The sequence below is a fragment of the Candoia aspera genome, chromosome 6 (genome assembly GCF_035149785.1).
Source record: "Candoia aspera isolate rCanAsp1 chromosome 6, rCanAsp1.hap2, whole genome shotgun sequence".
NCBI classification, from domain to species: Eukaryota; Metazoa; Chordata; class Lepidosauria; order Squamata; family Boidae; genus Candoia; species Candoia aspera.
Window position 1 is genome coordinate 5,386,727 of NC_086158.1, and position 18,545 is coordinate 5,405,271.

General features: G+C 44.9%; 2 protein-coding genes across 3 annotated transcripts in view; one reads left to right on the forward strand and one right to left on the reverse strand.

The window, feature by feature from the left end:
* The window catches only part of ABCC5 (ATP binding cassette subfamily C member 5), a 528,771-nt gene that overhangs the window by 286,728 nt on the left and 223,498 nt on the right, over positions 1-18,545 (reverse strand). The window lies entirely within an intron of this gene.
* Positions 259-18,545, forward strand: part of LOC134499607 (cytochrome P450 2J5-like) — a 56,239-nt gene continuing 37,952 nt past the window's right edge. Inside the window, exons 1-4 of one of the 2 annotated variants that reach the window (XM_063306331.1) lie at positions 330-586; positions 7,854-8,016; positions 8,829-8,978; positions 18,130-18,290. In XM_063306331.1, coding sequence (XP_063162401.1) covers positions 419-586; positions 7,854-8,016; positions 8,829-8,978; positions 18,130-18,290 — 642 coding nt within the window. In that variant the 5' untranslated portion in view covers positions 330-418. Of the gene's footprint in view, positions 587-7,853; positions 8,017-8,828; positions 8,979-18,129; positions 18,291-18,545 lie in introns of both variants that reach the window. The other variant, XM_063306332.1, reaches the window with a different exon arrangement.

An 18,545-nucleotide genomic window follows, 5' to 3' on the forward strand; every position in this document is an offset into this window, starting at 1 on the left:
GGAAAAGAGAGCAGAAACACACGATGACTGTCAAAGTGAGTAGTTGAGAAAATGTGGCTAGAATTGGGAAATAGTGACCTTTGTTGTTTGTCGATTTTTCAGAATTTATTTAATTATTAATCCACACTTGAAGGCCACCCAACTCCCTAGCAACTCTGACTGGCTTACAAATAAAGAACCAATAAAAAAGAACCAATAAAAAAGAACCAATAAAAGAGAAGTAAAAAAAAAAGACTCTGGCTGAGAATTAATAGCCATGGATCATCTCATTTCAAAACCATGAGAATACAGAAGGGTGTGGTAGCAAAGACATCAAAAGAACTCGCCTCTCTGAAGAAAGTGAAGAGCCAGCAGAGAAAAGCATTCCAGGCACAAGCTCTGCAGCGGATGGTAGGGCTGGAGGTGAGACAGCAGCAGAATGCTGAAGCTCCTCTTCATTCTGATCTTTCGGATTCCACGCCTGATTCTCTGCTATCTGAAAGAGACCTGCTCACGCAGACACTATCCGCCAGGGCCTTTTCCACTTCCCGTGATAGGAAGCATGTGGAGGATTGGGATTGTACTGTCACAGACAACTTTCCAGAAGGTATGACTTTCTAAATATGTAATCCAACAAGAAGCAAAGGGAAGTCACAAAGCAGCTTGATGCTTCTGTTTATTCTATTTAGAGGACCCCAAACCCTGTGGGATAGGTGGGAGAGAGAAATTGGGAGAAGTCGCTCAGTAAATTTCCATAGCTGTGGATGGACCAGGGTCTTTCTGCTCTTAATTAAGCACTTTAACCGCTATACCACATGGCTCCCCAGAATTAGTAGGAATCAAAATCCCATCCAGATTGAGTTGAATGCTACTTATCATTTAGTGAACCACTAAAAAAACCTAATTTTGTCTCCTCCGGAGCAATTCCAATTTATTGGCTCCCTTTCAGTGTTATTACCCAGGAGCTGTGTTCACACAACACCCTTCACCTGGTTAGTAGGAATGTATTTAAGCAATATGATGTAACGGGAGTAGCATAAGAAAATACAGTAAAAACTAACCTGGTATATTAAGTTGTGTGAATGCATCTATTGTGTTTTAATTAACCTTGCTAAAGGTGTTGTGTGAACCTGGCAGTTATTACTGTTTTCATAGCAACAGTCTACTGCTGATTAGGTTTTTTTTTTTTAATGCTTACATACATTTTCTCTCCATTGGCCCTAGTTAAAACTCATCCCTCACAAAAGGCTTTCAGTCGGGAATAGGTTATACACTTAACCACTAGAATTCATTAAGCATATAGTATTTTTATTTCAACTACTGTTTGGACATACCCCAAACAGCTGACACTGTGGGTTCTTCCTAGTGAGTTGTGCGACGTCCCTGGCTCCTTCATGGAATTTTACAGGGAAAGGACTGTTGGAAGGCAATCTTACCAGATCCGTTCTGAGCTGGGAACAAAAGAGCTTAGGCAGTTGCTTGGATAGAGGTGAACTTTATTTTCCAAGAGCATGGTACAAAGTCTGCTGGCCACACTTGTATTTCCCCCACAAGCCCTTAATATAGGAAAGCTTGGCTATTGTTATGCAAAAGTGCTCCCGTCCTCTAGGAACTTCTGAGAAGGTGCACTTGGCCAGTTTCTGGGCAGGGGGTGCTCTCTAGGAAGTCTAGGAAAGTGCAGTTTACCGGGGTTCCGAGAGGAGGCGCTCTGTGGTCAGGCGCCCGGCTGTTGGTGTTTCCTGTTGTGATAGTCCAGGTTCCCTGCTGGGCTGTGGCTTTGTCTACTAGCCTGGGCTGTTCACCTTGGAAGGGACCTTTTGTTACTCAGTTATGAAGATCTGTTTGGCTGGGGAAGAATGTCTACCTGGATGGGCTCTGCTAAGTTCTGGAAGGAGCAACCTGTTGTCTTACAAGGCCTCTGATTAAGTCTGAAGGGAATCTTTTGTCTAAACAGTTGGGGCTTCCTGTCACATTTTAATCTCTTGCATCCTCCTTGTATCAAACCCATTCTATTTTGTAATCTTTAACCTTTTACCTCACTTGAGGAGGGGGCCATCCTGCGCCATCCTGCAGGGCTTTGGAGTGCCCCGCTCACCCTGAGCTCTACATACATGAATCACAGCAGAAAAATAGCTGATTAAAGCCTGTGGAGAACAACACGTCAGATGCCAAGGCTTGCTGAATGAAATGTCTTGATTATTCTTCGAAGGACAAGCAAAGGCAGGAAGAAGCCAGTCGCTTCTGTGAGGACAATTCATTGCTAAGACTTGAGCCCCTGCCCATTTGCTTTAATCCAGAGGTGCTGGGTTACCCAGGGAGCCTCCCATGCCAGTCTTAAGGCTCCCGTGGGAGAAAAGAGTTTTGCAGAACTGCTGAGTCCTATCTCAGAATTAATGTTGGGGAAGGGAGGGGAGGACATAATTATATACCTGAAGTTTGTGTGTTAATTGTTCTGTTACCGTTTGTACAATCTCCCACAGTCATTGCTCTGTGTTCTGTTCTCAGAATATTTGTGCTTTGGCATTTTCCAGATAGCTTGTAAGAGATGATTATAAAAGAACATGGTGTCCTAACACCCTCTTACACCTACTTTACGCATGAGTGAATCTCTGTCTTAACCTACCTGGGAAGATTGTCCTTTTCCAATCACAGCAAATGAATAAAAGGCAACAAGCTGCATAGGCCATAGGCTATTTTAGTTCTCTCTGTAATTCTTCTGGTCTCTGAGACTGGATGTAGTCTTTTGTATCAGGAAACCCTGATCTCAGAACCCCCCCAGGGAACGTGCTCAGGTGGGAGGTCCTGAGGATCCCTCGGTCCCCCCAGCCTTCCATTGTGCCCCCAACGTGGGGCCACCAACCTTTAGATCGGTCGCATCTCACTAGCCTGATATCCGCTGGGCCATCCTTTGGAGTGACCTGCTCACCCTGAGTGTCATGAGTAAGGATGGCGAGCAGGGGGCTCCCATCCAGACTGTTAAGCGCATGCGTAGCACTGAGGAATTGGCCAGCCATTCGAAGAGACACAGATCGGGACCGCCTTAACCTTTGGGGTTTATATGTCTGGGTTTTTCCCACGCTTCTTCAGTTTGTTAGGATTCCTGTTATGTACTAGCAATAAACATTAGAGATCAGTTCCTTGTCTCAGCGTGTTTCCTGGCTGTTAGGACACTGAGCTCTAAATCATAAGTCACATAAATCACAGCAGAAAAATAGCTGATCAAAGCCTGTGGAGAACAACATGTCAGTCGCCAAGGCTTGCTGAATGAAATGTCTTGATTATTCTTCGAAGGACAAGCAAAGGCAGGAAGAAGCCAGTCACTTCTGTGAGGACAATTCATTGCTAAGACTTGAGCCCCTGCCCATTTGCTTTAATCCAGAGGTGATGGGATACCCAGGGAGCCTCCCATGACAGCCTTAAGGTTCCCGTGGGAGAAAAGAGTTTTGCAGAACTGCTGAGTCCTATCTCATAATTAGTGTTGGGGAAGGGAGGGGAGGACATAATTATATACCTGAGGTTTGTGTGTTAATTCTTCTGTTACCGTTTGTACAATCACTCACAGTCTGTCATGTTCACTGTTTCAATGTATAGTATAGATCGTAATGTTTCACATGCCATGGCGCTGACGCGTGTTTCTGTTTGGGAGGGAGCTGCTGTGAAACCTTTTACCAAGCTCTGTATGTGAAATCAGTACAATGGAATGTGTTTGGGTTATTTTCTCTGTTCAAGGACTTTTCCCGCAGACTGTCAGAAACCGTTAGGAGCACCTGGGATTGTAAACTTGGGAAGATTCTACGGGGGGAGGGATCTCATTTGCACCGAGGGTTTTTAGTTTGCATTTGGTGTGCTTTTATCATTCTCAGCTTTCTCTGTGATCCTGCATACTATTCTTTAATAAATCAGATATCTTTGAATTCCTGCTCTTGAGTCTGATAGTGTTTTAGAATAGGCAACCATTACAAAAAGCGGAGAATCACCAAAGTTGTACCGTTAGCTCCTACCAAGATTAGTTTCTTGTGAGGGAAAATAGTTAACGATGGCCGAGTCTAAGCTCACGACTGGGAGACTTGAGGAGACGGCTAGTTTGATGCCCAAGTCGACGGTCAAGAGCAGAGAACTGAGCCTCACTCCAGAACCTTCAGATTTCCGGGAGGAATTGAGTTCCAGTCCTGAGGTAGAGGAATCTGACGATGGGGGAGAACCAGAGCAACCGGCACCCAGTGAATCGCCGCAGAGTTGATCACCTGGGATGAAGCGGGAGAACCCCAGCCAGGGACATCCCAGGCGTCCTGGAAGTATCGGTTCCCGCTGACCCCAGACATAGAATCTACCACGGTATCAACAGAGAGACAGGCTAACACGTGAGGGAGGGAGGAATCTCAAACCCCTGAAAGGCTAAGAGTGATGGAGGCCAAAATAGAATTGATGGAGTATATGCTAAAAAACCTGTCTCTGTCATTGGGAGGGGCAGGGGAGGCATGGAGGAGATCCCAGCTTCATGCAACCATCCCCCATCCTCCCATCTGGACCGCCGGCGGAGTGGGGCCAGAGACGGCTCCGGGATGAATCTCCACCCTGCAGGGCTCAACCACCAGTGTCTCCACCCCGAAGAGGGAGAGCTACTGTAACCTGGGGCCCAAGCACTCAAGCAGCCGCCGATTCTGCTCCAGTAGGAGTGGGGGTGAGAGACTTTTCTGTCAAGTTTGATGGGGATCCAACCAAGTTATCTTTCTAACTAATGCTAACAGTTACATAAGGCAGTTTGGAGCATACTTCCCTTCCAAAGAGGCTAAGATAACTCCCATTGCCACCAAGTTGAAGGGTCGAGTGGCTGACTGGTATGTTCAATTAAGTGAGGCTGACTCCCCTGTACTTGATTATTTCGAGGACTTCATGTGGGCGTTAAAGCTACATTTTGAGGATCCTCCGGCCAAGGCAAGGGCTAAGAAGGTGCTGAAGGATCTTACCCAGGGCCAACTGTCTGTAGCTGATTACGCCCTGGAGTTTAAGGCTCTAGCTGGGAAAATCCCCGACTGGTCTCAGTCAACCTTAATGGAACGGTTTAAAGAGGGACTCAACTGGGATGTCCTGCGGTGGGCGTTGTGTAGGGACAACCCAGAGTCATTGTACAAATGGATCTGTCTGGCAGGCAAGGCTGAGCATGCTCAGCATACCTTCATGCAAACCAGAAGACCTGAAAAACCACCAGCCACCATGAGGGGACCCTGAAGTGCTGGTCCATGAAGTCACGAAGTGTCGGAAGCGACTGAATGAATAAACAACCATTTTCAAAATAGCTTGTAAGAGATGATTATAAAAGAAAATGGTCTTCTGTCACACCCTCTTATGCCTATTTATGCACAAGTAAAATGCTATGTGTTGGCCTATTTGAGAGCACAGAGGAAACAAATACTTGAAAGGACATATCCATCTTATATACCTTCAACATGTTTTCCCAAAAGCTCTGGGTGGCATACAGTTTTGCCCAATAAAACATGTCAAGGGTGGAGACAGTAAAATATTTATTCTGTGCAGAAGGTGCAAGGGGAATAATTTTCCAAAGCCAAGCATGAAGGCCAGAGCCCCCCAGCTTCACTTGTACAACAACACTAAGCTTAATCGATTTTAATCTTGGTGTTTTCTCACCCCTTGTGCTTTAGTTTGCTTGGTATACCCAGGCTGTTTGGATAATGTATGTTTTAATGCATTATACAAATCCAGAAAATGGGTTAATTCAGTAAGCAGACAAAGCATGTGATGTGAACACATTATTAAAGCATCTGTGACATGGCTGGGCAGCCTCATGCCAAGCGGCGGGAAGCTCTACCACCTCTCTGGACATGTGATTCTACTGTCCAATTGCTTTCACTCTTTTCTTAGCATTCAGTTCAGAGTCCGTCTTCCTGGAATTCAAATCCCTTATTCTGTGTCCTGAGCTTTGGAATGATTGAGGAAAGATCTCAATGTTCTCCTATATGCCATACTTCCATTTATTTGAGGAGCGCTCTGTCCTTGGGTGATCTAGAAAGCTAAGCAGGGTTGGCTCTGATTTCTATCTGGATGGGAAACCCCTTGGGAATGACAGCACTGCTGGCGGTACTGGGAAACTGAATGCTCATATAAACAGAAAGGAAGTGTATAGGTTTGGTGTTTTTTTTTAAATCCCAGGGGAAGGAAAGAACCAATGACTTCTGTTGCAAGAATACTGTAGGGTATACCTACCAGGAGGTGAGGCCATCTGAAGAAATCTTCATCTTATATCATGCCCCCATTCAGGCTTTTCAAGAGTAAGTGCTCCCAGCTCTTTCAATCTCTCATCGTAGGATCCAGCTTCTTGTCACCTGCCTATTTTTGTTCCAATGACAGTTCTTTGTTTCTCTTTCTTAAAAAGGAACTGCCTACAGTTGTGTATTTTCTCTGAGAGTGAGACAGTTAGCATCTTCTGTCCAGAAGGCCTCAATAATCATGGCTGTATCACTCATGCAGCGTGCATTGGTTGTTCAGGGTGCTGGAAGGAAATCTTACTAGGGTCTGTTCTGAGCCAGGAATGATGATATGCAGGCAGTTGCTTGAACAGAGGTGATTTTATTTTCCAAGAGCATTTACAGAGTCTGCTGGTTGGAGGTGGCCACGCGTGTATTTCCCCCACAAGCCCTTTATGTAGGAGAGCTTGGCGGTTGCTATGCAAAAGTGTTCCCACCCCCTAGGAACTTGAGAGAAGTGCAGTTTACCGGATTTCAGAGAGGAGGCGCTCTGTGGTCAGGCGCCCTGCTGTTGCTATTTCCTGCTCTGACGGTCCAGGTTCCCTGCTGGGCTGTGGCCTTGTCTACTAGCCTGGGCTGTTCACCTTGGAAGGGACCTTTTGTTATCTGATTATGGAGATCTGTTTGGCTGTTCACCTGAATGGGCTCTGCTAAATTCTGTGAATGAGCGGCCTTTTGTGTTCCAAGGTTTCTGATTAAATTGGAAGGGAATCCTTTGTCTAAACAGTTGGGCTTCCTTTTACATTTTAATGTCTGGCATCCCCTTTTGCATTGAATGCATTCTATTTTGTAACTTTTAACCTTTTACCTTGCTCAAGGGGAAGGCAATATTGGGGGAAGCGGTGTTTTGAAAATGGTGGTCTGGGAAAGAAGGGGGTGGGTTGCCTCAAACCCTTCCTACAGGGGAATAATTCAGGCTTCCAGATGTTTCTTCCTGTCTGGTGTGAGCAACGCAGCTGTGGTAATGAAGCACTTCTTCCCCTTCATTAGAAGGCAGTAGCTTCGTTGCCACCATTTCACAGACAGCAGTAACTCATCCACACGACCGTTTCCTTCCCCAAAGCAGCCTTGATGAACAGGCACCAGTGAATGGCTATTGTTTGCTTCAGCTCTACTATTTTGTCACCACAAGTCTGTGCTTCAAATACTCATTAGTACTCTGTCTAGTGAAGATGATCCCATCAAGTTTGCATTTCTTGTGGGCAGGAAATGCTTCCCCCAAATCAGGAAAACATTTCCATTTATAAAATAAGAATCCACAGTCCACAAATCCTGGAACGCACCATTCTCAGTTGCAGCTCCACACCTTTTCTGGGCAGCCATTTCACCACAACCATCACCTGTTTAAGAGGGAAAAAAACGGTCTTCTGTTACTTCTAGTACTACAAATGCAGCTACAGCTACTATTCTGCTGTCAGCATTATCAGCTGGTCAAAACAAAAACAAACAATTCTTTCTGTGGGGTACATAATGCTGCAGTTTACAAAGCTGCTTGTAAGAGAAAAAAGGGAAGGTGAGAAGGCAAGAAATAGGAAACTGGAATTGAAGGTTTCATATTCACCTGCAATTATGTGTAATAATGTAGAACATCTTCTCTGTTCCAAACGGCAGCTGGCAAAGCAATATGGGAACATTTATTCTCTATGGGGAGGCAGTTATCATCTTATAATCCTCTCTGGATACCAGGCTGTGAAAGAAGGACTTATTGACCATTCAGAAGCCTTTGTTGATCGCCCCGTCTTACCTTTCATTTTAGCTGCTACCAAAAAAAGAGGTACGTCATACTTAAGAGTATAGGGACTTATGGTGTGTTGTCTTGTTATACCCCTCAAAATCAGTATGGCCAACAGTCAGAAGTCTGGATTAAAGTATCTGGCAATCAGAGAAGGCTGTTCAGGCAAACATCACCTGAAAGGGAACATGATCATTCTGTCTGCCAGTAAATCTGGAATTACCCATTGACCTGGATTTGTCAACCATATTATGAAGCAAGGAGAGTGTTATATCATCTATTCATCAGATTTTGCAAAGCTCTAGAAAGGTGAAAGCAATTAATTCTTAAAAGGGAGGTGATATGGTGGTTCCCATGGGGAGAAGGATCATTAAATGGGTACCTTTCGATGGATCAAATCAAGGTAGGGAAGACCCTATTTGAAAATGGTGCAGGAAGAACAGAAATATTGGCAACCGCATGTCTGTAATAATGTTACGATTTTCATTTCAGAGGTTTCTATCATACATTATATGACACGTAAGGAGGAGCCTTCAGGAAAGAGGAAGGATATGGGACTTCAGTAGCCCACCCATGAGGTTAAAAGTGTGCCCAGAACTCTCACACAGTAAAGATGAATGTCTGTAGCATCACTTTCCCTGTATCAATTGAGGCTTTCTATATTATTAAGAGTCCACATTTTCCATTAGGATTGTTGGTTAGAGACATAGACTACCATTCAATATAAAAAGCTGAGCAGAAAGGGTTGGATTCTTCAATATAGGAGCACAAATTGCACGTTTTGAAGTCTGTCAACCTAATTAATTTTGTATTTTTGAGAACAATAATTTCCCAGTGTTTCTTGATGGCTTCAGGTATTATCTTTTCAAATGGTCACACCTGGAAGCAGCAAAGACGGTTTGGTGTTGTTACCATGAGGAAGTTGGGACTGGGGAAAAAAGGCATGGAATCCCAAATCCAAGAGGAGGCCCAGCAGCTTGTGGAATTCTTTGCAGAGACAAAGGGTATGTGATAATCTGAGATGATAGTGGCATGAGTATAAGTGCACCTCAATCATACATGGATGTCTTCTAGACCAACATCTTGCCGATGGCAGAAATCCTTGTACCATCTCAGACAAATGGCTGATCAAGCATCTATGACTCCAGGAGGCAGGCCTTCCCACTGCTGAATTGCTATCACAGTCAGGAATTTCCCCATTATTTGAGATTTGGATCTCTTGCTGTACAACTCCCACCCACTGGTTTTTGTCCTGCCCTTCAGAGCAGTGGAGGATAAATCCACACCCCTTCCCCGTGACTGTCTTTCAAGTATTATGAGGCTGCTATCATGTCTCCTCTTAGCTTTCTCTTCTTTAATCTAAGCATACCCGTTCAGCTTAATCATTCTTCATAGGATTTAGCTTCCAAACACCTTGCCATCTTTGTTGCTCTTCCCAGTTCCTCAGTTTCCTACTTGCATTGTGGCAACCAGAACTGGACACAGCGTTTCGGGTCTGAGGTTTGAAAAGCGCAGCATAGAGTGGAACGGTCACTTTCTCCAAACTTGGCACTAACCCCATTTTGATGCGGCCAAAGACTGCTGGCTCATGAACAGTCCGTATTTCATTAGACAGTGCCCAATGTTCAAGTCTGTCAAACTCCTTTCAAACCTGGAGCCTTCTTTTTGTGCTCTTAGCAATCTCACCCAGCTTTGTACCATCTGCACATCTGATGAGTACCCCTTTAGTCTCCTTGTCTAAGTCATTTATGAAATTGCATAAATTGCATAAATAAATAAATGGTTGAAGAGCCCTGAGCCCAGGACAAAACTAGCTGCAAATCCATCTGGTAATGGGAGCATCCATCCCACATTGTTCCATTGTATCAAGAAGGCAGCCATCAAGCACCCTACTGAAATCTAAGTACATGATATCTTCCTCTGTTCCACTAATCATTTTGTGAAAAAAAAAATGTCTAGCACGGCCTGTTTTTAACAAACTCATTCTAACTTACAATGATTTTTCCCAGGAACAATGCCAAGCTGTGTACCTTCCTGGCCCACTTTCCCCCCATTTTCCCCTGCAGGCTTATGTTCATTTAGCACTTTCCATGGTGTCCAGAAACCTCTCTGGTTCTGCTCTGCTTCATTTCCCAGATCCTTGAGCAAGGAAATGGCTGCTAATTTTGTGGTATCCAGAGTTCCTGTGAGATCACCATTGTCAGGTTAAGGTCTAACGATAGATAGACCTCTTTTCAGTCCCCACTTTGGTGTGATTATTGAGGACCAAGGTCTTCCATGGGCAACTCACCCAGAAGACAAGATGCTTAAGGGCAGAAGCTTCCTGTGGGACTTGATGGGCTTTCATTTCTACTTGCTTCAGTGGGGGATATTAATGCCTGTACAGAGAAAAAGTCATGACTCAGAGAGTAGAAAGAATTTTACCTCTTTTTTAGTGAGAAGTTAACAAAAAGTTTCATTGGTACTCCAAGAAATTAAAATACAGAAATAATGCAGAATATAGCAATTATCTAGCTTTCATATCAGATTCTAACTTACACATTCTAAGACTTATGCTTCAATATAATATAATATAATATAATACAATATAATATAATACAATATAATACAATATAATACCACATCAGTATATATATAGTTTGCCCACTTTAGAGTGCAACTGTATGAGAAGAGGTTGAAGAAGTTGTTACATTCTCTCTGTGATCATCCCTTCCTAGTTCTGGGTTAGTCCTTTTCCATTTGAGAACTCATGGCATTTATGTGCTTAAGGGAGCCTACTGTAAGAGTATTCCCTGTTACGTTTGCATGCAGAAATAGTTGTGTGAAACATCTTTGGGGCATTACAATAGGGGATCTACCCCAAATGCTTTTCTCCTTTTGACTCTTGGCTTCAGCCAGGTGGATACCCCCAGGGCTTCTGCCTAAGCTTTGCCCATTAACAGTGTGTTTATCAGAAACATGCACAGGAGTTGTAATTAGTGAAGCTCATTGATGATATCCAGCTGTTTATCTTTGCCCTGGGCCAACCAAGTGATGCTGTTGAGGTTCTTTCCCAGTACTTGAAGGCTGTGAGGAGTTGGGTGGGGACAACAGGCTTTACCTCAATCCTGGCAAGACTGAGTGGCTGTGGGTTTTAAGATCCAGAGTGTTTCCATCTTTAACTCTGTGTGGGTGGCACGTCCCCAGTCAGTTTGTGTGAAATTTGGGTGTCCTCTTGGACTCATGATTCCTGCTTCAAGTTATGTAGAATACAATTTTCAAATTCACTCAAAACTCTAAGTATTTCCTTGTGTTCTGCAATTCTTACGATACCATGCTATTTATTTGAAGATATTGAAACCAATGAAGTAAACTAGTTGTAAGAGTTTCAAAGCAGCTTATATTAATTTAATGAATAATTAAGTCATGCAATCTGAATGAATTGTTAGCTCTCCACAGAATAATATCTTTGGTACATTTCTCTTAGTAAAAATAAATAATAATGATGCAAGAGGGGAATGATCTGGACTGTATTTACTCCAGATATTCAGTACATCCCTCCCTAGTCCTCCTATGCTGCCTCATTGTATCAGGTTATGCACATGTGTGTCTGTGTGTATGTGTGTGTGTTACTGGGAAGAATGCATGAAGAACAACAGGAGTGTGTGCCAAGAGTATATACACCCAAGCAAGGTCACCCAAGGCATGAAGGGCATCTCGGCTGTCTGCAAAGCAAGCAGGCACCTATATTGGGCAGAAGAGATGTTGGAAATTGCTGGAAGCAGATGATGACTTCAGTGACAACAGCAAAGGCATCATTTCATACTGAGTGTGAGAAGGCAATGGTAAACTACTTCCTTATTTATGAAGAAAATTACATGGATAGACAACATAGAGTGATTAATATTGTAGTGCTGGATGATGTCCCCCCCCCGGTTGGATGGTGCTCAACATGCCACTGAGGAAGAGCTAAGGAGCTTTCATAATTCTAATGGTGTTATGATGTGGCTAGATTAATGTCCTGTTCAGACCATGCACCAGACTGGTTCTCAATAAAGTTTCTTTATTAAATAACTATTTACAATAAATAAGTCCTTTGAAATATGAAGACTGAATAAACAAGACCAAATGGGCACAACAAGACAGCAGAGAGGATCTTCTACTGGAGGCAAGACTGGATTCAACTGGAATACAAGAGCTGGAGACAGCAGTTCTCAAACTGGATCAATACTGGGACAATACTGGAACAACACAGACACTAGGTGACTGGCTCCCTGGACCTGGAAGCAGGACTACGAGCAGCAGACAGGGATGAACTGAAGACTTGGCACAGGACTCAAACTCAGAGCAAGGCTAGACTCAACTGAGGTTTCTGAACTAGATTGAGTACTCTGAAACGAAGGCTTCAAAACAAGGCTTGAAACTTGAACTGGACTGGACTCATCTGGAAGCCCTGGACTAGGCTGGAATCTCTGGACGGGAGACTTGGAGCAAGGCTTGGAACCTGGAACTCGGAACTAGGCTGGACTCGTCTGGAAGCCCTGGACTCATCTAGAATCTCTGGACGGGAGACTTGGAGCAAGGCTTGGAACTCGAAACTGGGCTGGACTCAGCTGGAAGCCCCGGACTAGGCTGGAATCTCTGGATGGGAGACTTGGAGCAAGGCTTGGAACTCAGAACTCGGAACTAGGCTGGATTCTCTGGATGGGAGACTTGAAGCAATACTTGGAACTCGGAACTCAATTGGACTTGGCTGAATGCACCGTGTGTGCCACGAACCCAGATCCTGAACAAGATAGGTGAAAATCCACGAAACTCACTAGGGTCTGTGAGGCGCGGTTACAAGGAGCTGAAATCAAGCAGCAGTGTGGAACACACCCAACTTGGCTGCATTGCTGAGGAAAATGCGGGCTTTCAAGGCTCAAGGCAAGGCACAGATTACTGGGCTTGGTCGATGCTGATTCCTTGCATGCAGCAGGCACAAAATCCACTTCTTTAGGCTGGAAGTCAAGCGCTGGTTCTTCCTCAACTACAGACACTGCTTCTGATGCCGGTAAGGATTCTTCTTCCGAAGCTGCTGGTTTAGAGGATCAGTTGTCTCTGGCAGCTCGCTTTCAGCACGGCTGCCTTTTATGCTAACCTTTGGTGTGCTTGGAGTGTCCTGTAGCCAATCAGGCTGCCTTCTCCTTCACGTGTTTTTCAGCCCATCTCTGGCACGCGCTGATTGGCATATTCAATTTCTCCTCCGGATCTCGCCCAATCAGAATTGTAGCTTCTTCCCACTCTGCTGAATCATGCTGGAGTTTTGTTTCTCCGATTCCAGCCCAATAAGTTTCCAATTCCTCCTCTGACTCAGAAAGTGAAACTAATTCTGAGTCAGAGGCAAGCTTGGTTCTGACAGTTAAAGCCTTTGGCACATCTAGTTCCTGATGGTGCCATACAGGAAAGGAAAATCTGAAGTTGAAAAGACAGAATTATGGTAAGAAGGTGAACATGGGAGAGCTCAACATAGTGAGAGATGATATGAATCAACTACAGACTGACATTTTGGCATCAGCTAATTGAAACCATCTGGGATTGGCACTTTTAGTTATCATATTGTTTATTATGAAAAACAAAGAAGGTATGTTGTTTTCATAGTCAGGAAGGATATAGCAAGGACACTACTTGGGTTCAGTGCTATTGTGAGGTTTGAGTCTGAGCCTGACTCTGAAAATGAAATTTATCTTGAGCAAAAAGGGGAAAACAAAACTTATCCAGAGATATTCAAGGTGAAAGAAAACAGGAGTGACTCAGCAGAGTGGGAGAAATGGCAGACGTTGATTGGACAAACTCCAGATGGAGATTCAAAGCCTCCAATCAGTGCTTGAGAGAGGAGAGTAGAGAAGCGTGTGAAGGAAAAAGCAGCCTGATTGGCTGCTGAAGGAAAATGGCCCGAAAAGGATCGAATAGAAAGGCAGGTGCGCCAAGAGCAAGCTGCCGGCGACTACTGATCCTTCGAGCTCTCAGCCTCCGCGGAAGAGTCCTTACTGGAGTCAGAAGCCTCATCTGTAGCCATTGTGGAATCAGAGCCAGCTTCCTCTACCATTGCGGACCCACTCCCTCTGCACGTCACCCCAATCAGCCTTGCCAATCCAGCAGAACACAGCCTCGCATCCAGTTCCAAGCCTCATTTTGTCGCTCCAGCTGAGTCCAGTTGTGTTTCCAGCTCCAAGTCTTGCCTTGCTGCCCCTGTCCAGTCCAGCCTTGCCTCCACTTCCAAGCCCAGCCTCGTCATTCCAGCCAAGCCCAGCTCTGCTCCAAGTTCCATGCCTAGCCCTGCTGTCCCAGCCGAGTCCTGTCTTGCCTCCGGATCCATGCCTTGCCTTGGTGCTCCAGCCAAGCCTAGCTCTGCTTCGAGTTCCACAAGCAGAGAAAATGTAAATCCTTGTCCTGCCTTCCCTCAGGTTCCGAGCCTTGCCTTGTTGATCCAGGCAAGCCTTGAGTAGCCTCCCTGTCAAACCTGAGTCCTTCATCTCCAGTGTCCTCCTTGCCACACGTGATAGCCATGCCAGGTCTGGCCACCTCCGTGAGTGGTCTAGCCGAGTTCTGCCTAGCTGTTTTGCCTCGATCTCCTGCTGTTTCTGATCCTGCAGTTTTGCCTTGTTTTCCTCCAGTGCCTGGATAGCCTTGATTGATCTGCACTGCCTCATTTACTAAGGACTTCATTGTTGTGAATAGTTATTTGTAATAAGGGATTTAAAAGTAATTCTGCCTGGCCATTTCATAGTCTGAACAGGACAGCAATCAATGACCAGATAATATTTTATTTATTTATTTATCAAATTTATCACTGCCCATTTCCCCTCAAGGAGGGACTCTGGGCAATTTACAGTAAAAAACAATTAACCACAATGCAATAAATACTATATGATAATGTAATGTAATGTAATGTAATGTAATATAATATAAATAGACAATAAAATATAAATATACTAAAATGTAATAGAATCCAGATGGCAGAGTTCTTTCTCAACCCGTAAGCACAACAGGGCAATTCTAGGGAGCTAGCCATCCCCAGGAGGAGCTGTTCTCCTTCCTGCCCCAGGCATGATGACAAAACCAGGTTTTTAAATTTTTGTGGAAGTCCAGGAGTGATTGGGTCTGTCTCAACTCTGGGGGGAGAATGTTTCAAAGGGCAGGTACTGCTGCAGAGAAGGCACGCTTCCATGAGCCCACCAGATGGAACTCTCTAGCAGATGGGATCCATAGCATGTCCTCTCTGCATGCCCAGGTGGGATGGGTTGATGTGATGGGGATGAGACAGGCCCACGGGTAGCCTGGCCCCATGCCATGTAGGGCTTTAAAGGTCATAACCAACACCTTGAATTTGACCCAGAAGCAAACTTGAACCCAGTGCAGCTTGTGCAGTAAAGGTGTTATGTGTGCCATCCTTGGGGCACCATGCATTACCCACACGGCTTGTTCTGGACCAGCTGTAGCTTCCAGATACTCTTTAATGGTAGCCACATGTAGAGCACATTACAGTAGTCTATGTGGGAGATAACCAGGGCATGAGTGACTCTTTGAAAGGCCTCTCATTCTAGGAAAGGGTGTAACTGGCACACAACACGGAGTTGTGCAAAGGCCTTCCTGGCCATGACTGCTACCTGCTCTTTGAGCAGGAGTTGTGAGTCCAGGAGGACCCCCAGATTATGCACTGGGTCTGTCTGGGGCAGTGCAACCCCATCCAGAATTAAAGATGGCAATTTCCCAGAAACCGAGGAACCATTAACCCACAGCCACTCTGTCTTACCAGGGCTCAGCCAAAGTCAGTTATTCACCATCCAGGCACCCACAGTCCCCAGACACTTGGATAAGGTGGCCACGGCACACTTACTTCACCTCGGATGGAGATATATAATTGAGTATCATCCACATATTGGTGATAGCTCACCCCATAGTGATGGATGATCTTGCCCAGTGGTTTCATGTAGATGTTAAAAAGGAGTGGAGATAGTACTGAGCCCTGCGGAACCCCACAGAGTAGGGGCCGTGGGCTGGATCTCTTGCTCCCTATCAACACCGACTGGGACTGGCCCTGGAGGAAGAAGGTGAACCAGCACAAGACCACGCCACCCGCCCCCAACTCCCTGAGTTGGTCCAGAAGGATACCATGGTTGATGGTATTGAAAGCCACTGAGAGGTCAAGAAAAACAAGGATGGATGCACTGCCTGCCACAGATCATAAGTGTGACCAATGCTGTTTCCATCTCATAACCAGGCCTGAAACCTGACTGGAAGTGGTCTAGATAATCCATTTCATCCAGAATCCTTTGGAGCTGCAACACCACCACTTTCTCAACCACCTTTCCCAAAAAGGGGAGGTGGGAGACTCGGCGAAAGTTGTCCAGTATAGTAGGGTCCAGAGATGGTTTCTTGAGGAGAGGGTGCACCAGTGCTTCCTTAAAGGCTGCTGGAAACACCCCCTCTCTCAAGGATGAGTTCACCATTGCCTGGACCTCCCCCCCCACATCACCTCCCGAGCTGCCTTCACCTGCCAGGAGGGACATGGATCTAATTGGCAAGTGGTGGCATTTACAGACCAGAGGATCCTGTCCACTTCCTTGGGTTCAACAGAGTCAAACTGTTCCCAGATAACATGGTAAGAATGTACCCTAGGTATCTCCATAGACTCTGTCCCATGCTGGGAGTCCAACCTGGAACAGATCCGAGCGATTTTATCCTGCAGATGCCCAGAAAATTGCTCAGCATAGCCCTGTAGATGGATCTCTAAATCCCCTTTCCTGAGAAGGGATTGGGTAATCTTAAACAGGGCCGCCGGGCAGCATTCCGTGGATGCAATAAGAGCAGAGAAATACTGACATTTCGCTGCTCTTACCGCCACAAGGTAGGCCTTAATAGTGGCTCTAGCTTGTGTTCAGTTGGATTTGGTCTTCGTCTTCCTGTAGCGGTGCTCTAGTCTCTTAATCCTCTTCAGAACCCTCAGCTCCTCCGTAAACCACGGGGAGTGTCAGGCTTGATGGGACAAGAGAGTCCATACAGGTGCAATCATGTCCAAGGCCCCGGCCACCTCCCTATTCCAGGCAGCAGCCAGGGCTTCCACTGGACTGTGCAGCAGATCCTCGGGTATAACTCCCAGCTCCCTCTGAAACCCTGCCGGGTCCATCAGTTGCCGGGAGTGGACCAATTGAATGGGTTATAATTAGACTTTGCAGATATCCCTTTAATATGACAATTATCTAAGTTTATGCTGCAACTACCAATGAAGAAGAAGAGGAGGTTGATGAGTTTTATGGTCACATTCAATTTGAAATCAATAGAATATGCAAGCAAGATGTGCTGCTTGTGGTTGGAGACTGGAGTGCCAAACTAGGAATATTCCAAGGAAAACATACTTGGACTGAATGATCTAGGAAACAGAAATAAGCAGGAGAATGATTTATCAATTTCTTCCAATCCAATGATTTCTTCAATGTTAACACAGAGTTTTAATAACCAAAACAATGCCCATATACATGGACATGACCAGGTGAAGCACAGAGAAATCAAACTGAATATATTATTGGTATGAGGAAGTAAACGAGCTCAGTTATAATAGCAAAAATATGGCCTGGGGCTGTGGAACAGATCCTGAATTATAACTTCCAAGTTAAGCTAAAGTGGAAGAAGAAAGCCAGCTCATTTCCATGATATGATCTTGACCATATACTGATTATTTTGAAGGAGAACATCAGGAATCACTTTGAAGTCCTGAATTTCATTGATAGGGAACCAGAGGATCTGTGGAATGAAGTTGAAGATGTCTTAGCATCAAAGTGATCAAGACCATATTCATTATGGAGTTTACCTCATCTACCCATTCTGGGCACATATATAAGAAAAACCTAAGAGAGAGGTAGAGTCCAAAGTACCTGGAGGAAGGATATTGGTGACCAAGGAATTTCAGATGAAGTGTCTAGTTAAGGACATTCATAAATTTTTCCAATTATGTTGGGTCTGCTAAAGTTCCTGTGTTTTGCACTCTCCACAGAAAGTCAACCTATCTAATAAAATCAAATAAGAACCCATCCTCTCTTCTTTATCTCTAATAAGCTCTACCAGGCACCCCAGTTTTGGTATAACCAGGAAAAGCAGAATCCATATGTGTGTGAATGCAGATCTTTTTGTTTTCAGGGCAGCCATTTGACCCATCACTACCAATCATGAGATCAGTTTGCAACGTGATCTGTGCTGCAGCTTTTGGACATCGGTTTTCCATTGATGACAAGGATTTCCTGGAGTTGATGGAAGCCATTCAGTTGATCTTAGAATTTGGAGGCAGCTTCTATTACGCAGTAAGTAGTAGTATTCTTGCTGTTCCTTCTCCCTCTTCTCCTTCTCATCTGAGTCATTCTATTCAATTCAGGATTTTTCAGAGTAATGGATGTATGGTAATTAAAGCCATAGTTCATGGAGTGCCTGGATCACTCCGAGTCTTAACTTAAGATCAAGAATGTTTGCTGGCCAGCTGGTCTAGTTTGGTCCCTTAGCTTGATGTAGTAATTCATAGAAGGTGGTTCATGGCCCAGGTGAAAACACCTCCTTTATTG